Source organism: Oryctolagus cuniculus, chromosome 20, assembly GCF_051225735.1.
Source record: "Oryctolagus cuniculus isolate XC-2025 breed Fujian yellow rabbit chromosome 20, ASM5122573v1, whole genome shotgun sequence".
Classification (NCBI taxonomy): Eukaryota; Metazoa; Chordata; class Mammalia; order Lagomorpha; family Leporidae; genus Oryctolagus; species Oryctolagus cuniculus.
This window is the reverse complement of record NC_142886.1, coordinates 13,402,915-13,427,471: the sequence shown is the minus strand read 5'-3', so window position 1 is coordinate 13,427,471 and position 24,557 is coordinate 13,402,915. Positions and strand designations below refer to the sequence as shown.

At 50.4% G+C, this 24,557-nt stretch overlaps 1 protein-coding gene across 2 annotated transcripts in view; it reads left to right on the top strand.

Annotated features, from left to right (window-relative positions):
- The window catches only part of PRKCH (protein kinase C eta), a 276,210-nt gene that overhangs the window by 175,184 nt on the left and 76,469 nt on the right, over window positions 1-24,557 (top strand). Inside the window, exon 10 of one of the 2 annotated variants that reach the window (XM_089322579.1) lies at window positions 8,044-8,446. The exons of the other annotated variant lie outside the window; for it this stretch is intronic. Coding sequence (XP_089178705.1) covers window positions 8,044-8,082 — 39 coding nt within the window. The 3' untranslated portion in view covers window positions 8,083-8,446. Of the gene's footprint in view, window positions 1-8,043; window positions 8,447-24,557 lie in introns of those variants that run through there. 2 annotated transcript variants of the gene reach the window in all.

Genomic DNA, 24,557 nt, shown 5'->3' with positions numbered 1-24,557 from the left:
TGGTTACTGCTGATGGAGTCAACGTGGCAGTGTCTTAGGCCCCGCTCCGAGGAAGTTTTACCTACAAAAGGAAACCCCTGGGAATCCAGATAAGCAAATGTTTCCCCAGCAGTTAGACCATGCTATGGTAGGTAGAACAAGAAATTAACCTGGAACAGATTGGGAGCCTATTGGATAAAGCATATGGAATGCATGGTTTTCCAGAAATATATATAATAAAGCCCTATACCAAAAATTCAGCAGCCACATGGTGTTCCCAGTGTATAGCCACTGAAGTCTGTTTAGCAATGGTGAGGTCTTTTTCTAGTGAAAACTTTATGTTTGGCCACTAGGTGGCAGTCATTACTGCAAAGTGATTTTTGTTTCTCTCCAGAGAAATAAAACACAGGAACTGCTACTGGGGTTAAAATGTGTCTATTTCAGTAGTTGTCTCTAAAGGAAATGGTGAGAGGAATTTTCCCTTGCCTTAGATTTGGGTGATAAACAAGTGGGGAGGAACCACCTTAAAAGAATCAATGCGTTCTTCTCATGCTGAGAGACTGGCAGTCCTCTGTATACACGGGTTCCAGATCAGTCTACTACGGATCAAAAGTGTCTTTTAAAAGTATACTATGAGGGCTGGTGCCACGGCTCAATAGGCTAATCCTCCGCCTGCGGCGTCAGCACACCAGGTTCTAGTCCCAGTCGGGGTGCCGGATTCTGTCCCGGTTGCTCCTCTTCCAGGCCAGCTCTCTGCCGTGGCCCGGGAGTGCAGTGGAGGATGGCCCAGGTCCTTGGACCCTGCACCCCCATGGAAGACCAGGAGAAGCACCTGGCTCCTGGCTTCAGATCAGCGCAGTGCGCTGGCCGCAGCGGCCGTTGGGGGGTGAACCAATGGCAAAGGAACACCTTTCTCCCTGTCTCTCTCACTGTCCACTCTGCCTGTCAAAAAAAAAAAAGGCACTGTGGCTTAGTAAGCTTAGCCTCCACCTGTGTGTGTCCCGGCTGCTCCACTTCTGATCCAGCTCTCTGCTGTGGCCTGGGAAAGCAGTAGAAGATGGCCCAAGTGCTTGGGCCCCTGCATCCGTGTGGGAGACCTGAAAGAAGCTCCTGGCTCCAGGGTTCTGCCTGGCTCAGCTCCATCTGTTGTAGCCATCTGGGGAGTGAACCAGCAGATGGAAGATCTCTCTCTCTCTCTCAAATAAATAAATAAAAATATATTTTTTAAAAGAGTATATTCTGTCTGTACTGAGCATGTATAGGCTTTTATCAGGTGATTTTTCCCCCTAAACAATACAATGACCATTTATATAGCCTTCATATTTCATGAGGTAAAGCAGTCTAAAGATGATTTGAAGTTGAGAGGAGGGTTTGGTTGGTGCTGTGAAAATACCACTTTACTCACGGGCAGCTCTTGGTGCCCTGATTGGGAGGTGAAGGGGAGACCAGGAGGGTCCTCCTGGATCTGAGGGGCGCTTGTACAGTGTGCATTGTGCTGTATTTTGTGCCTTCTTGGGGTCTCTGGCATGCCAGGCTCCACAGTATTCCTGGCGTTGGCTCTCTGTGCATGTCCCCCATCAGAAATCCTCAGTGGCTGTCTGCATTCGCTGCTGGGAGAAAGTCCAGTGGATCTGTTAGCTCCTGTTGGGCACCCGGCTTTGCAGGCCACGGCAATCAGGGTGTGGTGCCGAACTCTGCCGGCCTCCCTGGAGGAATCCAGCAGGGAGCCAACGCTCCAGCTGTTGCAGAGTGGAGTTCCTTGTATCCCCAGCCCTGTGGGGCAAGAGTCTCCCAGACCCCAAGGAGGGGCATGGTTTGCTAGGGGTCGCTTGGGCTGGACGTGGTGGAGAGCAGGTTCTAGTTCAGGTCAGGCTGATCCTGGCCTGTCTGTTCCTATTGCTGCCTTTGATCAGCTTCTACTTTCTGTCTGCCCAAGTGACCGCCAGCTGCCCTTGGGAACAGACCACCTGAGTTCTGTGCTAGCTTTGTTGTCCTAAAATTCCATTGAGCCTTAAAGTTCTCATTATTAAAATGAGTACAGGATAGGCAGGAGGGCCAACGAGAGAAGGCAGGGAAGGGGCCCCGTGTCATGCTGCCCCGAAGTGAGTGCATTGTGGCGATGATGGGGACTACACCCTGCCCTGTAGGGAGGACAGCCCTTTGGAGCGGCCGTCAAGACACCACTCGGGATACCCCCGTCCCATACGGGAGAGCCTGGGTTCCAGTCCTGGCCCTGCCTCCAGTTCCAGCACCCTGGGAGGTAGCACGTGATGGCTCAAGTCCTTGGGTTCCTGCCTGGTCTGAGTCCTCAGCTCCTGGCTTCAGCCTGGTCCAGCCTTGGCTGTTGCAGGCGTCTGGGGAGTCATCCAGTGGACTGATGACTTCTTGTGTGTGTGTGTGTGTGTGTGTGTGTGTCTACTTTTCAAATAAACAAAAATTTCAAAAAAGAAAAATGTCCTTTGGTATCCCAGTGACCAGCACCAACACCCACGTCGTGGGGACAGTAAACTCTCAAAAGTAGGAACTGGGGGGGGGGGGGTTCTTTTGTTCTTGGCAAAAAGAAAACAATAGGCAAATTTCAAATATTAGATACTTTATCAAATTTATAAGCCCATAAATCATTCCCCCTAATTGTTTCGTATTAAATGCTGCATGCAAGCATGTAGCCAAATTTACAGCCTCATAGATTTCTAATAGCGTTGTAAACCCCAATAGTTTGTGAGTAATTTAATCATCAGTATCAAGAGTCATTAGGAATGCTTATGCCCTTGGTTCTGTAGATTTTATTTGTAATAATGTAGCCTAGCAAAACAGTACATGAGTAGATGTTATATGTGAATGTTTTATTAATTCGTGAATTTATTTCCTGTATTTGTTTCCGGCACACCACCTTGCCCCAGCCCCCCCATCTCTCTGTCCCCACCAGCCTCTGATCACCACCTGTCTGCTCTGCTTCCCGCGGTTGGCGTTTGAGAGCCCAGGTGTGAGCAAGATCGTGCAGTGGTTGTGTTTTTTCTACCTGGCTAATTTCAGTTAACACAGTGCTCTCCAGGTTCCTCCTGCTTGCCGCATGTGACAGGGTCTCCTTTATTAAGGCTGAGTAGTTTTCCACTGTGCCTGTAGCTTGGATCCCACACTTTCTTGATCCGTTCAGCCACTGTCGAGCACTTAGGTCGATTCCATTGCTTGGTGTTGTGAATAACACTGCAGTGAGCGTGGGAGTGCAAATGTCTCTTGGACTTTCTGATTTCATTTCCTCGGGATATCTACCTGGCAATGGACACTCTGAATCGTATGTTAGTTCCAGTTTTAATTTCTGGAGGAGTGATCACACTGGCTTCCATAATGAGTGTACAAATCAACACTCCCAGCTCTTCTCTGGACATCCTCACCAGCACACGTATCCTTTGTGTTCTTGGTAACAGCCGTTCCAACGGGTGTGACGTGCATCCCACTGTGCCTTTGATTTGTACTTCCATGGTAACTGGTGATGCTGAACATTTTTTCATACATTTGTTGGCCATTTGGAGCTTTTTTTTTTTTTTAAGATTTGTTTATTTGAAAGTTACACAGAGAGAAGGAGAGACAGAGAGAGATCTTCCATCCACTGGTTCACTCCCCAGTTGGCCACCACAGCCAGGGCTGGGCCAGGCTGAAGCCAGGAGCCAAGAGCTTCTTCCAGGTCTCCCATGTGGGTGGCAGGGTGCCAAGGACTTGGGCCATCTTCTGCTGTTTTTCCCAGGCCATTAGTAGGGAGCTGGATAGGAAGTGGAGCAGTTGGGACTCAAATTTTGGTGCCCATACGGGATGCCAGCATCATGGTAGTGGCTTTACCCGCTAAGCCACAGCACTGGTCCCCGTTGGAGATTTTTGGAGAAGTCTGCTCGGGTCCTCTGCCCATCTTTTTTTAAACTGGATCATCTCTTTTCTTACTGTGGAGTCTTTGTGTTCCTTATATGTTTAGGATAGTAACACCTTATCGAATACGTAGTTTGCAAATAGTTCCACACCTTGCATGTGCACAGAAACGTATTAGTTTGATGTAATCCTGTCTGTTTTACACTGTTGTTACCTGTGCTTTTGGGGTCATAGCCAAAACATCCTTGCCCACACCCACGTGACAGCTTTCCTTTTTTTTTTCTTTTTCCTAGTGGGTTGATGGTTCCAGGTCACATGTTTAAGTCGTTAATGCATTGTGTGTTGAGTTTGGAAGGTGGTTGGGTTGGGGTGAGGGTCTGATTTCGTCCCTCTGCAAGTGGATTTCCAGTTGCCCCATTTGTTGGAGAAGCTGTCCTTCTTCCCTCGTGTGTTCTTGGCAACTTTGCTGAAAATGAACGGTCCACAAAGATGTGCGTTTATTTTGGGTTCTCCATTTTGTTGGTTCATGTGTCTGTTTTTATGCCAGCACCATACACAGCTTTGTAGTGAATTTTGAAATTCAGTAGAGTGTGATGTCTCCAGCCTTGTTCTTTTTGTTCAAGGTTGTTTTAGTTTCTGCACATTATTGTTATTAATTTTTTAGTTATTTTAAAGGTGGAGTTACAGAGAGGTAGAGGCAGAGAGAGATAGGGGTCTTTCATCTGCTGCTTCACTCCCCAAATGGCAGCGATGGCAGGAGCTGGGCTGATTCAAAGCCAAGAGCCAGGGGCTTCTTCCAGGTCTCCCACATGGGTGCAGGGGCCCAAACACTTGGGCCGTCTTTACTGCTGTCCCAGGCCATAGCAGAGAGCTGGATTGGAAGTGGAGCAGCCAGGACTCAAACTGGCACCCGTATGGGATGCTGACATTACAGGCAATGGCTTTACCCATTATGCCACAGCACCGGCCCCTGGGTGTACATAAATAGTATACTATTCAATGCAGATTTTCAGCTAGTAGAGAGATATTTAAAGAGTATATTAAAAGCAATTAAATAGTGTATATTAGAAAATATTGTATCATGCTTTATTCACTGCCTGAAATTCTTTAAAATAGGTGCAATTAGTATCTTCATTTGATCAAATGGTGAAGTGAAACACAGAAGGGTTGAATCATTTGCCCACAATCCAACACAGCAAAGGGTGGAACTAGGAGGCTGGAGCCCAGGAAATAACCTGGAGTTTATAATGACGAGCAGGGACAGTGAACTGGCAAACCTGCCCCCCCCCCCCAAGCGAAAAGGCTGGCAGGAAATCACAGCAAGGAACCAGCAGCCACTGTCCTCAGGCCATAAAATTATGCATGGTTTTTTCCTTCTCTTTTCTGTTCACCAAACAGGTGCCTCTGATATTTCCTTAACCCGGGGGAGGGTGGGAGAACTAAGCCATGATAACTAGGGGAGAGCCTGTGGTCTCTCAGGACCTGGGGGACAGGCCTGTGGGTGCTGCCTCCCCCACTCTCCCCAGGCCACCTCACCGCACACTCCTCAGAACCTCCTCTGTCAGCAGCTGGGCCTCGTGGCATTTGTGGCCTGGAATCCGGGTCTCCCAGCCCCCACTTGGATCTTCATGGAGCCATCAGCTGAGTGGCACTGGGAGGAGGTAGACAGAGAGGGACAGACAGACAGACGGACAGACGGGCGAGGGAGGAGGTGAGGTGAGAACAAAGACAGCCAGAGCCGGCAGTGGCGGGAAGGAGGCGTGGCGCAGTAAGCACGGGTGCCAGGCTTTAGTCCAGTTTATTGGAGCAAAGGTTCCATTTGGAAAATGCTGGACACTCTGTGGCAGGTGCCCAAGAGCTGGCTGTCACCCAGGCCCTTGGGAAAGCAGCAGCAAGTGTCACAAGGGATTGGGAGCCCAGGGAGCTGAGCCAAGGCCAGCTCCTCCTTACCTGGGACAGGGCTTGTCTGTGCGCACATCTGGTGCGTCCCGGTGGGCCCAGGACACGCAGACCCGGCTCTGCAGGGCCAGAGGCCCAGGGGTCCTCTCCGCTCATCGTTCTCTCTTTCTCTCTCCCGGCTCCTGACTTGGCGTCCTCACGGAGCAGCCCCCAGGGGTGGATCCTGGCGGGGCCGGGGCTTTGCATCGGAAGCCTCTCCCGAGATGTCCGGCCATGCAGTGTGTGAAGGTTCAGGCATCAGGAGCCCCAGGAACACAACCACATGGTGCTGCAGGATGATTTCAGTAGACTTCAGGGACGGGAGGAGAGTCACTGGCAGCATGGGGACAGGGCGTCTCCCCTTGTGGCATCACACTCATCAAGCAGGTGCCCACGGCTGGTAGCACTCGGGCACTGAGTTCTACTTCTTAGCTGGCTTCTGGTTCTTTCTTGAGGGCCACCTGCCCTTTGTTTTCTCCGGATAAGGGCCTCCACCTAAATCTGTGTTCTGAGCTGGGCGCTTGGTCCTGGGGTTAAGATGCCATTTGTCAGCCGGCGCCGTGGCTCAATAGGCTAATCCTCTGCCTTGCGGTGCCAGCACACCGGGTTCTAGTCCTGGTCGGGGCACCGGATTCTGTCCCAGTTGCCCCTCTTCCAGGCCAGCTCTCTGCTGTGGCCAGGGAGTGCAGTGGAGGATGGCCCAAGTGCTTGGGCCCTGCACCCCATGGGAGACCAGGAGAAGCACCTGGCTCCTGCCATCGGATCGGCGTGGTGTGCCGGCCGCAGCAGCCATTGGAGGGTGAACCAACGGCAAAGGAAGACCTTTCTCTCTGTCTCTCTCTCTCACTGTCCACTCTACCTGTCAAAAAATAAATAAATAAAATAAAACAAAAAAAACTTTAAAAAAAAAAGATGCCATTTGTGGGGGGGAGCGGAGGGGGTATTATGGCTCAGTGGTTTAAGCCGTGGCCCGTGGTGATGCCTGCATGCCATATGGGTGCCAATTCAAGTCCCGGCTGCTCCACTTCCCATCCAGCTCCCTGCTAAAGCACTTGGGAAAGTGGCAGAGGATATCACAGGGGCTTGGCTCCCTGCCACCCATGTGGGAAACCCCGGTGGAGTTCCTGGCTCCTGGCTTTGATCCGGCCCAGTCTTGGCCTCTGTAGCCATTTGGGGAATAAGCCAGTAGATGGAAAATCTCTCTGTAGCTCCTACTTTGTCTCTATAATTCTTCCTTTCAAATAAATACTTTTTTTTTCTTAAAAAAAAAATGCCACTTGGGATGTTTGTATCCCATATCAGAGGGTCTGGGTTCAAGTCCTGGCTGTCCTCTCCATTCCAGCTTCCTGTTAATGCAGACCTTGGGAGGCAGCAGTGATGGTTCAAGCGGTTATGTCCCTGCCACCCACATGGGAGACCCAGATTGGGTTCCATGTTCCTGGCTTTGTCCTGGCTCAGCGCTGGCTATGGTGGGCATTTGGCATCTCTCTTAAAGAAAATGAGAATATATAAATAAAAATTGTTGCAAGCTTCCTATCCTTGCCTCGCAGCATTGGAGGAGTCCCTATGGAAGCGCTCTTTGGCCCGGGAAGGCCGCAGCCTGCCCTGCGTTGCTCAGGGCCCTGACCACTTCCTAGCCCCCTCAGCTTGCTTGTCCTCTCCGCACGTGGTCACAGGGCGTCTGGCACGGGGCCAGGCTGGGTTTGTGCACTGAGCTGCTGCCAATGGCGTACTGGGGAGGAGGAGGAGGCGGCCCCGGAGCGCTGCTTCCCCGAAGCTCCTGAGTTTGCCGTGACTCCCTGGGGGAGAGACTGTGTGACTGCGGGTTAGGAGAGGTGGGGAAGTGCAGCCGGAAAGCTGGGAGACTCTCCCTCCGCAGAGACCGGGGCGCTGCGAGGCCAGCGTCCAGCAGCTGGTTGACTATCGCAGCCTGCGCGGTGCCAGCTCTGCCGCAGGGGTGGGCGAGGGATGGAATCGCAGCTCCCTGAGGCCCTGGCATGGGTTCCTGGTGCTCACGCTCACTGCCAGCGCCTCCAACAGTGCACCTTGTATCTCACAGGAAGTACTTCATTGAATCCCCAAAGCAAGCCAGGAGGCCGGGGCGGGGGGGGCAATGCTCCCCTCCTCACTGTCCATTTCTGGCCGCTTAGGTCCAGAGAGGTACCCCCACGTGCCCCAGATCCCACGGCAAAGCCAGGTCAGTGAGCGTCTTTTGAGCAGTTGCCCAGTCTGCTAATATCCCTGTCATTTCCCTTACGCCACAAATAGGAAGCACCGGGAAAGCATGGCGTCAGTGGCCAGGGATAAAGGCGCTTCTCCGCAACGTGGACTCTCTGGCCTTTTATGAAAAACCGAAGGCTGTTTCCTCCAATCCGTCTGGAACTAGGTTTTCTCCTTTCCCTGAGCGGCCACAGACGGGATTTGCTCTGCTTGTGGGTCATTGGCTGCCGTTTGCCTCGGGCTCAGATCAAAATAGAAAGTAAGCCAGATCGCGGCGTTCTCTGTTCTCTGCGTGTTCCCAGCTTATTAAATCCTATTCATCTTTGTTTTCCATCATTTATTGTGAGTGTATGAGGCAGTCCTCAAAAAGTCCACGGAAATATGTATTCAAAAAAAAAAAGTATGCATGCATTCCAAAAATGTTTTGCACCAAAATAAATGTATCTTTGAATTTCCTCTCTCCGTAAGCCTTTTTGGAGTTCTTGGTTTGACGCTGTGGGGCCAGGAAGCGTGACCCACCTTCCTGTCCACCACTGACCCCGAGGGTGCAGCGTGCTGAGACCAGTCCCAGGCTCTGCACCTGCAGGAGGAAGATGCCATTCTTGGGACCCTTGCCCCTGTCCTCTCGGGCCAGCAGGATTTCCAACTTTGTTTGGCTAAAAAAGGCCAGGAGAATGAATGGGAGAGAAGAGAAGCTGAAGTCCAAGCTGTTCCTTTGGCTCTGTGTCTCTGGGTAGGACTGCCAAGGTATCGGGTGTCACAAAAGGGTCTGAAGCAGTGGCCTGTTTTCTGTTGCAGTCGCTGGGTTCTTAACTGGCCTTGTCGCCGGCGACATCATCCTTGGTACCCCAGAGGCTGGGCAGACCCGCCACTTCCCCCTTTGGAGAGATGGCTGGTGGCGTTCTGTGTCATTTCCTTTGACGTAACCCAGATCCGACCAGGGTCAGACTTTGTTCCTGTGCTTCCTGGTAGCTGACCACTTGGAGGGTGGAGCTTGCATCGTGTTTTTCGCTGGCTATGCCTGCAAGCCCTCAGAACTTGCCGAGTTACTGATTCTCTGGCATCCACAGGGCCCTGTGTGGGAACACCAAGTGTCAGGATGGCTCCAGAGATGAGAAGGAGGACTTCCAGAAGTGTGTGGAAGATGAAATTAGAACATAAGTTTATTTTGGTGCAAAAACTTTGAAAACTGTGCATACAAAGGATCTTCAAAAATTCATGATCATGCATATAGTGAAAAAAAAATGATGCATGGATTTTTAGATTTTAGGGTACTCAAATAAACTTGGGTTTTAAGTCCATGTTTTCATAAACTTTTTGAAGTTCCCTCTTAGTTTATAGTTCAGTGAAAAAAAATCAGACAGTTTAGGGTCACCGTGATGGAGTGCGAGTCAAAAGGAACTTTTTAGGCCTCAGCCCAGTGCAGAGAGTAGAGCCACACACTGAAAGAGTGGGCAGCACAGAGCAGGTGGTAGGCGGCGTCCTGAGCCTGCAAAGGAAAGGCAGCTGAGAGTGATCCCTGGGCTCTGGGGCTTGCTTTCCTCCGTGCCACTGAGGGACAGTCCGAGGGCTCCAGGACCAACCCAGCCACCTCCACTGTGGCCTGCAGGTGTTTTCCAGGAAGCTAGGCTGGTGGCTGCCACGAGAGACTCAGATGCCCAGGCAGGCCCAGAAGCCACACCTGCGAGTGCCTGGAGTATGTCCACCCCATCCCGAAGGCAGAATCCCGTGGCATAAAAACACAACTGCTTTGGACAGAAGCTATTGGCCATAAGGTGTTCTGGTTTTGAAATGCTTGTTTTTGTTTGTTTGTTTGTTTGTAGTTACTTCATCATTGGGAAGCACCCAGCTATGTCTGTCTGTTCTAGGTCCCCCAAGCTCTGCAGGCCTTCTCTGAGTAGAAGCAGCTCTGCCAGGGCTAAGTCAGGGAGCTTCTGACTGGCAGCCAGCCGGGTGGCATCAGAAGCGTTCATTCATTCAGCAATCAAAGCATTCATGGGGGCTGGTGCTGTGGCGTAGTGGATAAAGCTGCCACCTGCAGCGCCGGCATCCCATGTGGGCACCAGTTCGCATCCTGCCTGCTCCACTTCTGGTCCAGCTCTCTGCTATAGCCTGGGAAAGCAGTGCAAGAGGGCCTAAGGACTTGGGCCCCTGCATCCACATGGGAGACCTGGACATAATTCCAGGCTCCTGGATTTGGATTAGCCCGGCTCCAAATGTTGCCACCATTTGGGGAGTGAACCAGCAGATGGAAGACCTCTCTCTCTCTCTCTCTCTCTCTCTGCCTTTCAAATAAATAAATAAATCTTTTTAACAAAATCTATGGAAAAATGGAATTGAAAGATATGTTTATGTCGCTGCAAATTTTTTTTACATATAATACACATTTTTAGAAACTTTTTGAAGACTTCTCCGTACATGGATTTCAAATTTTTCAGCACCAAAATAAATACCTTTTAATTCCATTTTCCATGAACTTGTTGAAGTCCCCTGTGTAGCACTGACAAGCCCGCAAGGTGCAGAACTTGGCTTTAAACCCTGAGGACGCCACGGGAACAAAGGAGAGAGAACTTCTGCTCTCATGAAGCTGACCTTCTGCATGGGGAGTTTATGTTCTGCTGCGCATGAGCAAGCTGCTTGTATGGGGGCTCCATGGAGGGGCTGGGCTTTGGATTCCCGTTCAGGACAGGCTCAGAGCAGCCCTAGCATAGAAGCGAGTCCAGGGGACTTGTCCTGAAGTTGCTTTGGAGTGCCAGGTGCCCTCACTTTTACGGCAGGCTTAGTGAATTTGGGACCTGGTGGAGATGATGGTGTGGAGGGGTGGCTCCAGCCCTTGGCATTGTTGGGTTCCATGTCCAGGCAGAGGACACAGGGGCAAGGGGAGCTGCCCCTCCCCCTGCCCCAGCCCCGCAGTGACTTCTCTGGCTCTTTGCAAAATCTCTTTGCATGGGTGTCTTCATGGACAGCACCTGCTGCAGGCTGAGGGGACCCTCTGGCCACATCCTCCCACCCTCACGTTTTCCTCCATTTGTCACCACGATGATCAAGGCTTCCTCTCCAAGCTTCCTTTCTGCCTTCTGTTAGAAGCCAGCTCCTGGGCCTGGTCGGCAGCACACCCTGGTCTTTTTGCCCTGGGGCTCTGGCATGCACTGGCTTCCCTTTGAGGCCACCCAGGGAGTTCTTTCCTTTCTGTGAGAGAGGCTTCCAGTGCCCAGTGAATTTGCACAGCAAAGAAAAAAAAAAAATCCTGCTTTGTTTTTGAATCCACTTCTGGTCCCTTGTGATTTATGGCTTAGGTGTTCTCAAAGAGGACTTGGAACCCTTCCCCGAATCTCTTAATTTCATTCTAGTGGAGTATGATATTTGCAAACATCAAAATGATGTTCTTTATTACTCTGAACCCAAACCAGGGAGAACCCTTCCAGCCAGCCTTCTCGCCTCTTCTCTATGTGGGTTTCTCTTCCTGTGCAGAGGGCCATGGGGAGGGCCTGCCTCTTTGTCCTCCTGGCTCTGTCTTCCCACTCCCCAGGGGGAGGGGGCAGAGCCACTCTGCCCTGAGAATTAGCTCGAACTCGCCACAAGCCCCCTCCTACACTGGCATCTGTCTACTGGTGCTGAAAGGCGACTTTAGATGCATTAGACATGACCAAGAAAAGCAGGATCGAATAAGGCAGAGTTAATGTAGAGACCGGTTGACGTGTCTCTCCTGGAAGCCTGTAGAATTGAGGGCCTGTGTGTGCACTTGGGCTTCAGAACAGGTGTGTAACAGAAAGTTCCCTTCCGTGTTGCTCAGGTCTTTTTTTTTTAAGATGTAATTTTTGTTGTTGTTGTTTGAAAGGCATAATTACAGAGAGAGAGAGAGAGAGAGAGAGAGAGAGAGAGAGAGAGATAGGAGAAGATCTTCCATCTGCTGGTTCACTCCCCAAATAGCTGGAACAGCCCAGGCTCAGCCAGGCAGAAGCTAGGAGCCTGCTCCATCCAGGTCTCCCACGAGCACTTGGGCCATCTTCATTGCTTCCCCAGGCGCACCAGCAGGGAGCTGGATCAGAAGTGTAACAGCCAGGACTTGACCTGGCCCTCGTATGGGATGTTGGCATTGCAGGGGATGGCTTAACCTGCTGCACAACCCCAGTCCTGAGTCAGACAGTTTTAATAATGCAGTAGCTGGTGGATTTTCAGCATTTACAGTAAGAAATGATCCCCTATTTGTATAGAGTGATGTCAGTTGCACACTGCTTACATTTGGGCTGGATAATCCTTTGTTGGGGGAACTGTCCTTGTCATTCCTGGCCTCCCCTCTGCAGACCTGCCTGTGTGTGGCACCCAGAACTGGCTCCAGACCCTGCCATATGTTCCCAGGGGGGAGCAAGGATCTCTCCTGGCTGGAAACCACTGCCTTCCACCACTGCCAGGTTGCCTGCGCTTGATAGCAGGATCAGCAGTTTCCCTGTTCCTTTCACTTGGCCAAAGCCAAGTGTGTTACATCTCCCTTGCAAAGGTGTCAGCATTAGCATTTTTCCCCTGATTTGTAGACAGGCAGAGTTCCTGCTGGGGGCTTGTTATAGCTGCTGGTGGCTGCATGTGGCCCTGGTGCAGGTCGGGGAGTGTGGGGTGGACCTGAGCTATGTTGGGGCAGGGTGGAGGGAGACAGTGGGACTGTGTAGGGTCTGTTGAAAGGGAGCAAGGCCTAGCAGGCTGCTGGCACTCCTCAACCCGGGAGGCTACTGCGCGATAAGGCAGAATTCTCTGAGCCCAGGGCATCAGGGGAGCCAAGGATGAGCTCACTGAGCTTGCAATAAAATGAGTTACGGTCTAAAGCAGGCTACAGGAAGAATGCAGCTTCTTTTGTCTTGGCATTTAATTATCACATTTTCTCTTTACTAACAAGGCATTTGGTGTAAACCATCCCCTCCGGCCTGAATGTGCAGGGGCCCCATCGGAGGGTCGGATTCCTATCCCATGTGTGATGCATGCATGCGGCTGGGTTTTACAAACAGAGATAATCAAAGCTTCCAGAGACATTTCCAAGCAGCCTGGGAGTGTGTGTGTGTGTGTGTGTGTGTGTGTGTGTGTCAGGGGGATGAACCTGCTGCTGCATTCATTTTTGTTTGCTTATTTCCCATATAAGGAAATGCCATTTCAGCGTAATAGAGAGAAACTTGAATGCTGCCATCAATACTGAGTGATCTCTAAATATTCAAAGTAGGCCCTGGTTGTTGGAGACCTGAGCTGTCTCTACAGCTAATGGAAATGTTGCAGCTGTCTTGCATTTTTAATTTAATTCAGTGCATGCTCCCAGCGCACACACTGTAGAGGTAAAAAGGCAGAAAGTGGGTCCGCCCTTCAACTGCTCGTGGTCAGGGTAGAGGGGGTGTGTTAGATGCTGTGCGAGAGAGAGCAGGAAGTCGGAGTTGGTCCTTGTGGAGGTTAGGAGAGGAGAGGCTAGCATCTGAGCCCTGTGGGGTGGATGAGTAGGGACCCTGCACTCACGGGAGGAGGGCGTGGCCCCCAGGCGGAGGGACCTGCAGTGCAAACACAGAGGATTAAGACTGTACGGCAGGCCCAGGGACCCCCAAGGACTGGTGCGGCAGGATTGTAAGAGAGACGGTGTGCAGACTGAAGAAGAAGCAGAGTCGGAATGGGTCTGCCATCCCTTGCTCAGGAGCCCGGACACCATGAGAAGAGCCAGCCAAAGGTGTTAAGTCAGAGAGCAGCGACAGAGGGTTTGCACTGGGGAAGGCGCTGTCTGGTTGCTGCCTGCAGAGTGAGACAGGAAAGGTGTGGGACTCAGGGTCAAATCCGTAGCCTGTCGCCCTGCCTGCCCTGAGGTGCCATCGTGGGAGTGGACTCATATTAGGGTGGACTCCATCGGACTCTCTAGGAAGAGGGGCCAGGGCTCTGGCTGCTCGGGGGTCTGAGGCTGTTGGGAAAGGACTGAGTATATGTGGGGAAGTCCTGTGGCGAGAGGCTTCTTCCTCGGAGAGACCATTGCCGTGTTGTCGGTATATCCTTGATACGGTGGAAACCAATAGAAAACCTTTCAGTTGGTGTTCAGCGAGGGAGAAGTGGAGAGCTGAAGGGGTTCTAAGTAAAGGTAAACAAGGTGACCAGAAGAAGAAACTGAAGGAAGTGGTTTCGCTGGAGGAGAAACCAAGTGCTAGAACGAAATCAGTTCCCGGAAGGACGCCACCAGGGCTGGCATGAGATGGTTGGTGTCGCTGTGTCTGCTCTCCTCCTTGGGGTGTCCCTGCAAGGCAAGCACGACGTCCTCTCCCCTGTGCGGCCCCTGGTGACTTTCCCCTCTTCTTATTAGAGCCATGCTTCTTTCATGTTAGTCTCCATTAAGTTAAGGGCTGCGTTTTCTTCCTCAGTGGCCAAGGGACAATGGGCATTTAGCTCAGTTGCAGAAATGGTTGGGATGAGCCATTTGCTTGAACAGCTTTGTGGTTCCCAGCCAGAGAGCCAGAGAGGAGCAGGCCCTGGCTTTCACGGAGGAAGCAAACTCGCAGTGGTGCATGGGACGTGCTTGAGCGGGAGCACCCACGCTGCAGGGCAGGGCAGGACAGGACAGGGTGCGTGGGCTCCCAGACATCACCTCGGGGCAGATGGGAAATATTCTTGGCCATGTTCTCTACCTCTCTATAACTGGGCAAAATGTCTCATCCGAAAACTGTAACCTGGAATTTCAGTTTCCTTCCAGGAGACCAAAAATGTCTAATCCAGCCACAGATCAGAGGATGAAGTCAAAGCCATGACTTTTTTTTTTTTTTTTAAGATTTATTTATTTACTTGAATACAGAGAGAGGAGAGGCAGAGAGAGAAAGAGAGAGTGGTCGGACTTGAGTCATCTTCTACTGCTATCCCAGGCCATAGCAGAGAGCTGGATTGGAAGTGGAGCAGCCGGGGCTTGAACCTGTGCCCATATGGGATGCCAGCACTGCCAGCAGTGGCTTTACCCACTACACCACAGTGCCAGCCCCGTGACTTTCTGCAAAGTTTTGGCATCTCTATCATGAAAAATGATCTAAGTAAACGTAATTTTATTTTTACTACTTATTCCATAACCCAGTACAAACCAAGCCCATAAATATCTTTCATAGGCCGGCTCCCATTTAATACTTAAACCAAAATTTTTATGAAAAGGATTGTGCTATGTAAAATAAGGATTTAAAAGAATAATATAGTGCATGCCTCTGTTACAGGACTAGACCTTAGGGAACATCTAAGACAGCCTGTTTTCTGGACTGAGTTTTAGTGTTTTTTCAAGGGGAACATTTTTGTTCAGGGGCATTGTTCCAATGCTCTTCTCAACCACTAGGGGGTGCAGCAAAGGTTAGTGGTGTCCAGGTGATCAAAGCCCCACCCCCGGGGAACCCTCCTCCTCCCTGAGATGCCCGCATCCCCAGCCTAATAAAAATGGTCATGTCATGATGTAGAGACCATGCTAGTAATACCATGTCCTCCAATTTCCACGACCTAATTAGAGGTCCGGCTAATCGTAGGGAAACACAAAAGGCTTTGGGAATGGGGTGCAACTGTTACCAGTCATATCAAGATGGTTCATTACATCAGGAGATACATAATATAAGCGAATGGGATGGATATGTTTTCTCCTTTCTCTTTCTATAACGTGTAGTAAACTGTGAAGTATAATTAGATTGTAAAGAATTAAATCTGGTTAAAATTACCGTACACATCTCTTCTTCACTCTAAAATCTCTACTTTTTGGAGATCTTTTTCTCTGTACAAGTAGACTTCTGTCTCGGGCTGCCAGGATTGTGAGTGTCTTCGTTTTCATTTTTATTTATTTTCCCCTCAATTTTCCTTGTATTTACTTTATATTTAACTGTGGGTGTGCAATTGCTCTCACACACAGGAAATGTGCAGCTTTATAAAGGGAAATGAAGTGGCCTCTGCACACCTGGTCTTTGCTGTCTTCCATTCCCTATCTGAGTGATGGACTAGGTGATTGAGTATTCGACACTTCATTAGATAAAACAGCTGAGTAGAACTCATCTCGGCAGTTAGCTTTAGCTTTTCCGAAGTCTTAGTTTCAGTTTTATCAGGGAAAAAAGAGAATTCTCCTGCTATGTCAGCCCCCCAGCACCTCTGACTCCCCTCTCCCACCTCTGACTCCCCTCTCCCACGCCTGTGCTTGGTGCCCTTGAAAATGTATCAGTTAGCATCCGGGCTCTGCCTTGGAACTTTCCGGTGCTCTATGGTCTGTGAGGGTGTTTCACAGAGTTGGTGGAAAGTGGAATTCAAAGCTAAGCTTGTTTGGGTGCAAAAACATCTTGAAATCCATGAGTATCAGGGATCTTCAGATATTCATGAAAAATGCTTATTATGAAAAAATTACACGGAATTCAGGGTGTTTTTTTGTTTTTTGTTTGTTTGTTTGTTTGGCTCTGAAATAAACTTTGAATTTTGTTTTTTTCCGGGAAGGTGGGCCACACCTTGAACCTGCTCTACCGAGGTCTTACCGCCTATTTACACTTTAAAGACTGGAGTCCCGTCTTGCTGCTTTGCCGTGGCATGTATGTTGGTGAGCCTGGTTGGCTCTCGTTATGAGAGAACCTTAAAATGCGCCCAGGTGACCAGGACACACTGGGGCTCAGCACGGAACTGTGCATCCCTCCAGGTTGGAAATGCAAGGGTTTCTTCTATTGGAGACATATTTCTCTCTTTTTTTTTTTTTTTTTTTTTAATTTTTGACAGGCAGAGTGGACAGTGAGAGAGAGAGACAGAGAGAGAAAGGTCTTCCTTTGCCGTTGGTTCACCCTCCAATGGCCGCCGCTGCAGCCGGCGCACCGCGCTGATCCGAAGGCAGGAGCCAGGATCCAGGTGCTTTTCCTGGTCTCCCATGGGGTGCAGGGCCCAAGCACCTGGGCCATCCTCCACTGCACTCCCTGGCCATAGCAGAGAGCTGGCCTGGAAGAGGGGCAACCGGGACAGAATCCGGCACCCCGACCAGGACTAGAACCCGGTGTGCCAGCGCCGCAAGGTGGAGGATTAGCCTATTGAGCCACGGCGCCGGCTTGGAGACATATTTCACCTGCCGAGACACTAGTCTGTGTGCTCAGACTGGTTTTGCCCATGGGCTTGTCTGGTGGCCGGGATGGGGGGTAGGAGGGTGGTTGTGCGTGATTCAATTACCTTCTGACATCTCAGGAGCAGTGCAAAGTAAGTTTTGAAAAAATGAAGCCATTAGAGTCTCCCTCTCATTGTTGCTTCCTGCAGCGTTTGCAATCGTTCTTAATGTGGTTAAATTGAAGCTGCTTCCAGTTCAGATGTGGTGCAATCCAATTTCCTCACGGGGGGTGCTTTTCCGTCGTGACCTCCTTGACGTCAGTCACTGTTTCCTGTTGATTTGCACTCTCTATTCCCCCGTAGATGACTTGGGCAGAGAACATAACAAAGCCGGGGCACTTAGGGGAAGCTCAGCCCAGTGCTGTCCATTCCTGGAGAGCGCCTTCTCCTGGCCCACAGCTGTCAGTAGCACCTGCGGCTTCTGGCACAGGGTGGCCTGGTTACTCACGTAGGAATATTCCAGGCTCTTAAGAACCTGGGCAAGTAGGTATGATATGGAAGAATGGATTTTAAAAAAATCAGTTAATTTTGGTGTCATCCCCAACCCCCCAAATTTGAAAATGGCAATATGACAGAAAAAAAGCCAAACATGCCAACCGAATTTTTAAAAATTTCTCATCCAAACTATACCATGGAGCTGGCAAGAGAGTTAAAGTCAAAATCTGTTTTTTGCATCAAAATAAACTTATCTTTGAATTCTGTTTTTCCTTGAACTTTTTAAAGTGCCCTTGGATGGATGTGACTCCCAGTTTCACCATGCCTTAAAGCATTGTGTAAATTATTCATCACTTCGAGTGTTATTTCTATTCTTTGAATTATTTCCAAAAGGCCATCTGCATCGCCAGTGTAATCCTGAACACAGTGACTTTTTCTTATGGCTGTGGTTTCCAGAATGATCCATCTTCAAATGATATTTACACCTGCACATCGTAGGGATGGCAGATTCCTGATTTAAGCAGAAGAATCTTTCTCTGGGTATAGGAATGAGCCAACTTTGTAGACAGGGAAAAAAGCCACTGTAAAAAAAAGTCCTACTTAGGATCCATGTGCAGTCCAAAGGGGTACATGTTTGCTTTGCAGTAAAATGATATTGACAGTTATTACAAAGTCTTCAAAATAGAGAATATGAATTATCATTTGATATTATAAAATTAGAAAACCCATCAGAATCTAAGCCTTGCTTAATGCGTCTTGGTTGTGAAATCTGGTTTTGTAAACCCTTGCTTAGCAAGCACTTCTCAGGAAGAACAGCTGTCACCAAGTCAGGGTCATCTCTGTGTGGCATCAGTAAATGTCCCTGAGCCCCAGAGGCTGGGCGAGGGGGCAGGGCGACTTCCACCTCTTTAGAGCCCTGCCCATCCCTGCCCCTCACTGAGGGTCAGGGCAGAGGCTGCAGTGATGACAATTCCACTGCTTCATTCCAATCCTGGACTTGAACTTCCAGAGCCAGGAGCGAAATAACCCCTCTTTTTTTATAAAGTCAGTTGCCTCAGGTATTTTGTTGTAGTCACAAAAAAAAAAAAAAAACCTGCTTCATACAAGCAGTTACTTTGTGTCAGGCACTATTTGACTATTTGGAGCTCATGATGGAACTCATTTAATCCTCACAAACCTGAGTTCAGTCGTCAGATTATCCATTTTGCGGAAGTGACTTTGGCAAGACAGAAAATAAATACAGCACAGCGGGAGCTGCTTTTGCATCTCGAGCATCCTGGCTCTTGAATCCAGGTGTCGGCCACGCTTACCGCTTCTCAGTAACGTCAGGGCCATCAGCACTGCACAGGGTCTTCTAGCTTTTACCGTAGCCTCTTTGTGTGACGTAGGACTGCCAGAAGCCTCTGTGTGTTGAGATGCTTTTCTGAGCCTAGCACTGTGAGGCACTTTGCTTCTGATTTAATCTCCACACCACCACTGCGGTTGTAGGTGCTATAACCCTAGATTTATCACTAAGGAAACTTCTTGCCCTTTAAAATTGGTGTGGGTGCATGTGTGTGTGTGTGTGTGTGCGTGTGTTTAAAGAATACCAGCCCCTCTTTAAAAATCTTTTCTTTGAAAGGCAGAATTACAGAGAGAGAGAGACTGAGACAGAGAGATCTTCCATCTGCTGGTTCACTCCCCAAATGGCCACAATGGCCAGAGCTGGGCCAATCCAAAGCCAGGAGCCAAGAGCTTCTTCTGGGTCTCCCACTTGGGTGCAGGGAGGGACCTAAGCACTTAGGCCATCTCCCACTGCTTTCCCAGGTGCATTAGCAGGGAGCTGGTTCATAAGTGGAGCAGCTGGGATTTGTACCAATGCCCAAATGGGATACCAGCACCAGAGGCAGTGGCCCAACCCACTATGGCACAGTGCTGGCCCCGTGCGTTTTAACTTAAATCCTTAGGATAGCAACAGAAGACTTACCCAAACCTATGCAAAAAAGAAAGAAAGAAAGGAAGGAAGGAAGGAAGGAAGGAAGGAAGGAAGGAAGGAAGGAAGGAAGGAAGGAAGGAAGGAAGGGAGAGAAAAGAAAGGAAGAAAGAAAGAAAACTGAAAATAAAGATTCAGAAGTACAAGTTTCATGGAACTCAGGGGCAGAAATTAAGAAATTAGCCAGGACTCCAGTACGGGTAGGTAGGGCATGAAACCAGAAAGACATAGGGACCCACTCACCCTCTCTGATTGCCAGTCTCTGCATCATTTTATGTTTCTGATTCACTATTCTCTCTCCTCCATCCACACCTCCATCTGTCTGTCCATCCACCCATCTGTCCATCCATCTGTCCATCCTCCTTCTGTTCATACATCCCTCCACCTATTTGTCTATCAATCCATCCATCTTCCACCTGTCCGTCTTTCCATCCATTCATCCATCCATCTCTCCGCTCATCCATCAATCTTCCATCCATCCATCCATCCATCTGTCCACCCATCCACTCATCCAGGCTTTCACCATTCTGTTCTTCTAAGGCATTTCATATGTTCCCACCACAAGGAAGCCTCAGCTCCCTAATTCATGCACACACTTCCCAGACTAAATTCAATCCTCAATAGCTCAGTTCCAATTTTCAAGGAAAGAGACTCTAGGGAGGCCTGGCTTGGCCCGTCTGTATACTGCAGGCTCAGCATTTATCCACATGACCAGGATGGGGCAGTTCTCTGAGAAAGAGAGCCCCAGGAGCTGAACAGCCACCTCCAAAGGTGGCTGCCACAGAGACCCTACAGGATCTGGTCCCTGGTCCCTGCTCACCGTGCAGTCACCCTCCTAAGGAAGTGTCATCTTGCTACTCGTACAGTCTTGGCATAGCACAGTCACCTGCCCGGGGATTTTATCTCTTTAACTTTTCTTCAAGTAGCTGCCCTTGGATTTTACCTCCTGAAGAACAGCCGTGGGTGGGGGTTTTTGAGAATGCACGCTGCTTTTGCTGACAGCCATGAGTGCATCTGGAGCTATTTTTATCCGCTTTGGCCAGGGCAGAGTTGGCCCAGGCTACAGTGCGTTAATGGAACCTGGGCAGGTGGCGACAGGAATCCTATTATTACCAGGCACCAGCCTGGTGACCTGGGCGCCTGGGCGTGGGGACGGAGGGATCTGTGAGTTACTTTTATTCCCCCAGGTGTTCACTGCACCCGTGTTAATGACTTGCATTTGTGGTGGGTTGAATCCAGGACAAGAGAGGAGAGGGTTCTACCCAGGGTGTGGCCACTCAGAACTGAGGTCAAGCCCGTTTCCTGGGCCTTGGGTTTCCTGCTGCACACATCAGGGCAGAATTTACCACACAGGAACCGAAAGCCTCAAGTCAAGCCGGGCAGATGTTCAGCCCCAGTTTCTAGGAAACTAGACTTTAGAAAACCTGAAGTAGTGATAGGTTTAGTTTTTTTTTGTTTGTTTGTTTTACCATCTCTGCCTAGGATAGGCTTTGGAAATTCCTCTCTGGCCCAAAAGTGACTCACAGCCACCTTAATCCATCAGCAGCACCTCCCTAAGTGCAGGATTCCCCCCAAAGATGCTTCATCCGGTCGCTTCCCAGTTAAGTCTGTAAGGCGTGATCGAGTGTCAGCCCCGCCATCCCTGATGCTGGCTTCTGCAGCAGCACAAACTGAGAACGCCGGTGTGGGCGAGAGCTGGATTTTTGCCCCCTTGCAGGGGTCTGTTTGGTCGCAGGCATTCATTCAAGGTGAAAGGAGCTCCTTCCAAGGGAGTGAAGTCTCGCTGGGGGAGTTTGTTTGTAGCTCATGCTGTTCCGTTACAGCCGGCATGTGCCAAGGCTCTCCTGGGGCCTTTTGCAAGCCAATTCCATTCGGGTTGCCACCTGTTTTGACCTAGGGGCTGGGCTTATAATTCTTTTTTTTTAAGATTTATTTACTTATTTGAAAGTTATACAGAGAGAGGAGAGAGAGAGAGAAAGAGAGAGAGAGGTCTTCCATCAATGGTTCATTCCCCCATTGGCTGCAACGGCCGGAGCTGCACCAATCCGAAGCCAGGAGCCAGGAGCTAGCTTCTTCTGGGTCTCCGGTGTGGGTGCAGGGGACCGAGAACTTGGGCCATCTTCCACTGCTTTCCCAGGCCATAGCAGAGAGCTGGCTGGATCAGAAGTGGAGCAGCTGGGTTCTTGAACCCATATGGGATGCCAGCACTGCAGTGCGGAGCGTTAACCTGCTGAGCCGGCCCCTGGGCTTATAATTCTAATAGAGAGAGCAGGAAGTGAGTGATCCTGCTTATTAATAGCAGCTGGGCTCCCACCCCACCCCACCTCTCCCCTGCAGTTGGCTCTTATGGGTAGGGTGAAACAGAGCCCCATCAATTAGCATTTGGCTTTCTCTGCAAACACTCAGCTATGGACAAAGCAGCGTGGTTCACGCACGTGAACAACATGTTCATTCATCCCCCACTCTAACCTGACACTTGCATCGTCATCCTTCAAAGCTAGGGACCTGATTCCTTGTGGAAGCTCTTCCCCAAATCCCAGCCCAGCCTCCTGGCTGCCCCAGTGTCCTTGGTGGTCCCCATGGCACCCTCTGCACCTTCCACTGCTCATACCGCCTGCGGTGATGTGCTGTGTCTACCTCTCCCACTGCCTAAATAACAGCGCTCCAAGCCAGCCCTGCACTGCATTTTCCCAAAATCTTTCATCTTTCCGATGAAAATAACAACAGTATGGAGGGAGCACCTGCGCTTTCGTTTGCTTCTGATTTATAAGATCATCACAGCAACCTTGAGAGTTTCCTGGGAAGTATACAGAAATGGGCATCTTCCCAGATCGCACAGCCGGAAGCCGGCTTCTGCCCCCAAGTACAGACTTGGCTGTGCCTCTCTGCCCCTTTGTGTAACGGAAATCCCTGGGCACAGGCGCATTTGTGACCCGGTTTTAACTGCTGTCTCCACGAGAGCCATTCTAGCAGCAGCAGCAGCTACTGCTCACTGCACCCTTGCTACAAGGGTTTTGTTTGTGATAAAGGCTCGGTCCCCACCTAAGGAGCAGTGGACTCAACACCGGAGACTTGTGGCATTTATCTCCTTTTTTATCTTTTTTTTTTTGTTGTTGTTGTTCTTATTTATTTGAAAGGCAGAGTTACAGAGAGGCAAAGGCAGAGAGAGAGAGAGAGAGAGAGAGAGATCTCCCATCTGCTGGTTCACTCCCTAGATGGCTGCAACAGCCGGAGCTGTGCTGATCCAAAGCCAGGAGCCAGGAGCTTCTTCCAGGTCTCCCATGCGGGTGCAGGAGCCCAAGGACTTAGGCCATCTTCTACTGCTTTCCCAGGCCACAGCAGAGAGCTGGATCGGAAGTGGAGCAGCTGGGACTTGAACCAGCGCCCATATGGGATGCCGGCACTGCAGTAATCTTGGAGTAGAGATTGCCGCCAGGTCTTTCCCACACGTCCTCAGCAGACATTTCAAAACAGAGGGAAGAGCAAAGCAGGCACACAGAGGGCTTGCTTGCAGCAGAAGCTCTTTGCTAGTTGATAAACATGTTTTGCTTGTACCGCCTGGCGACGTGACTTGAGGACAGACCATTACTTCTTACTAAGTTGTCCTTGTGTCTTTGGCCAGTATCTCCCCTTCTAGAGTTGCTGTGGTCCAAAGGCTACAGACTGTATGCTCTGTTCTGTGTGGTTCCAGACAGAAGGTCAGCGAGGAGACGGAAGGACAAGAAACAAGTGCGATGGGACGTGTATTTTTTCGCAATTCTGAAGCTTGTGACTGCTTCTCCCGTTGCTGAGCAGGAGAGAACGTGCAGGATTCCGAGTGGTATCTGAGAATCAGCCTCCAGGGCGGAGGGCAGGGCCGAGAGAGAGGAGTCAGCCAGACCGGAGGGCAGTGTTTAATTTTCCACCCCCAGATCTGGAATTTGTCCCAAGGTCTGGCTTTTTCGACTTTAGATGGGAGCAGTTGTTGGTGTGTGTGTGTGTGTGGGTGTGGGTGTGGGTGTGTGTGTATGCTAGAAATGGGTGGAATTTTGTTTATAATGCCCTTGTCTTGTGGATGGATGCCTTCTGCCTTTGAAACTCTTGCCAAGCACGCTAGGGAATGGCTGTGAGCCTACTGACCCAGTTCTGGTTAACCAGGTGTTTAGAGCAACTGGAATTCACATCCACGAAAAAGGCAAACAGGCTGCTCAACAAAAACGGACCAGACGGACCTCGTTGTCGCGGGCGGGCGTGGGGTGGCTTGGTCACCTTAGCGTTGGCTATGTTCCAGATGTGGCTGGAGGGTGCTCCCCAAGGGCTCCTGTCTGGGGAGGCCTGATCCCCAATGTAGCAGTGTTGGAGCAGATTGGAGGGAGCCCAGTTGCTTCTAGAAAGAGTGAGAATGGCCCCTCGCTGTCCCTCTGGCTTTCCGTCTTGCCATGTGATCTCTCCCACGATGACACTGTCCACCACGAGACCCTTACAGTGCCATGCCCACCACCGTGAGCTAAAGCAACCTCTTTCCCATAAAGGTTACCCAGCCTCGGGCACTTGTAATGGCACAGGAAACTGACCAAGGCTGCCTTTGCCAGGTCCTCCTGTGCCCCCCCAACCCCCCAAAGGAGCACAGCGCTGTGGGGGAGGCAGAGTTTCTACACAGGTGCACCGTTGAGAGGTGTTTCCTGCACCTGCTTCTCCTGCACCCCACCCTTTGCTCCCCTGGGTCCGGGTCCTCCCCAGTCATTGCCCATCACAGCACGTCCCACCCGGTCTGCATGTGCCCTTGGCAGTCACACCCAAGTGCAGGCCCCTGGCTTACTCAGACGCTTGCTCTATTTATGTAATTTCCCAGTCGGCTTCTGCGTGCCCACCTGAAGAGCTACCCTGCTGCCGCTGCTGGTGTTGTCTTTGGCCATTTCCTCTTCACTCTTAAATCCTTGCAAAGCGTTAGCAGCTAGAGAGGTGTGTTTAATAGACATGGGCACTTTTTTTCTCCTCCATAATTAAGGTTTGCCTTAAAATAGAGACCAGGAGGCCATAAACCCTGCCGCCTCCTGATAGGGATCTGCCTGCTCGCCCCGAGCTG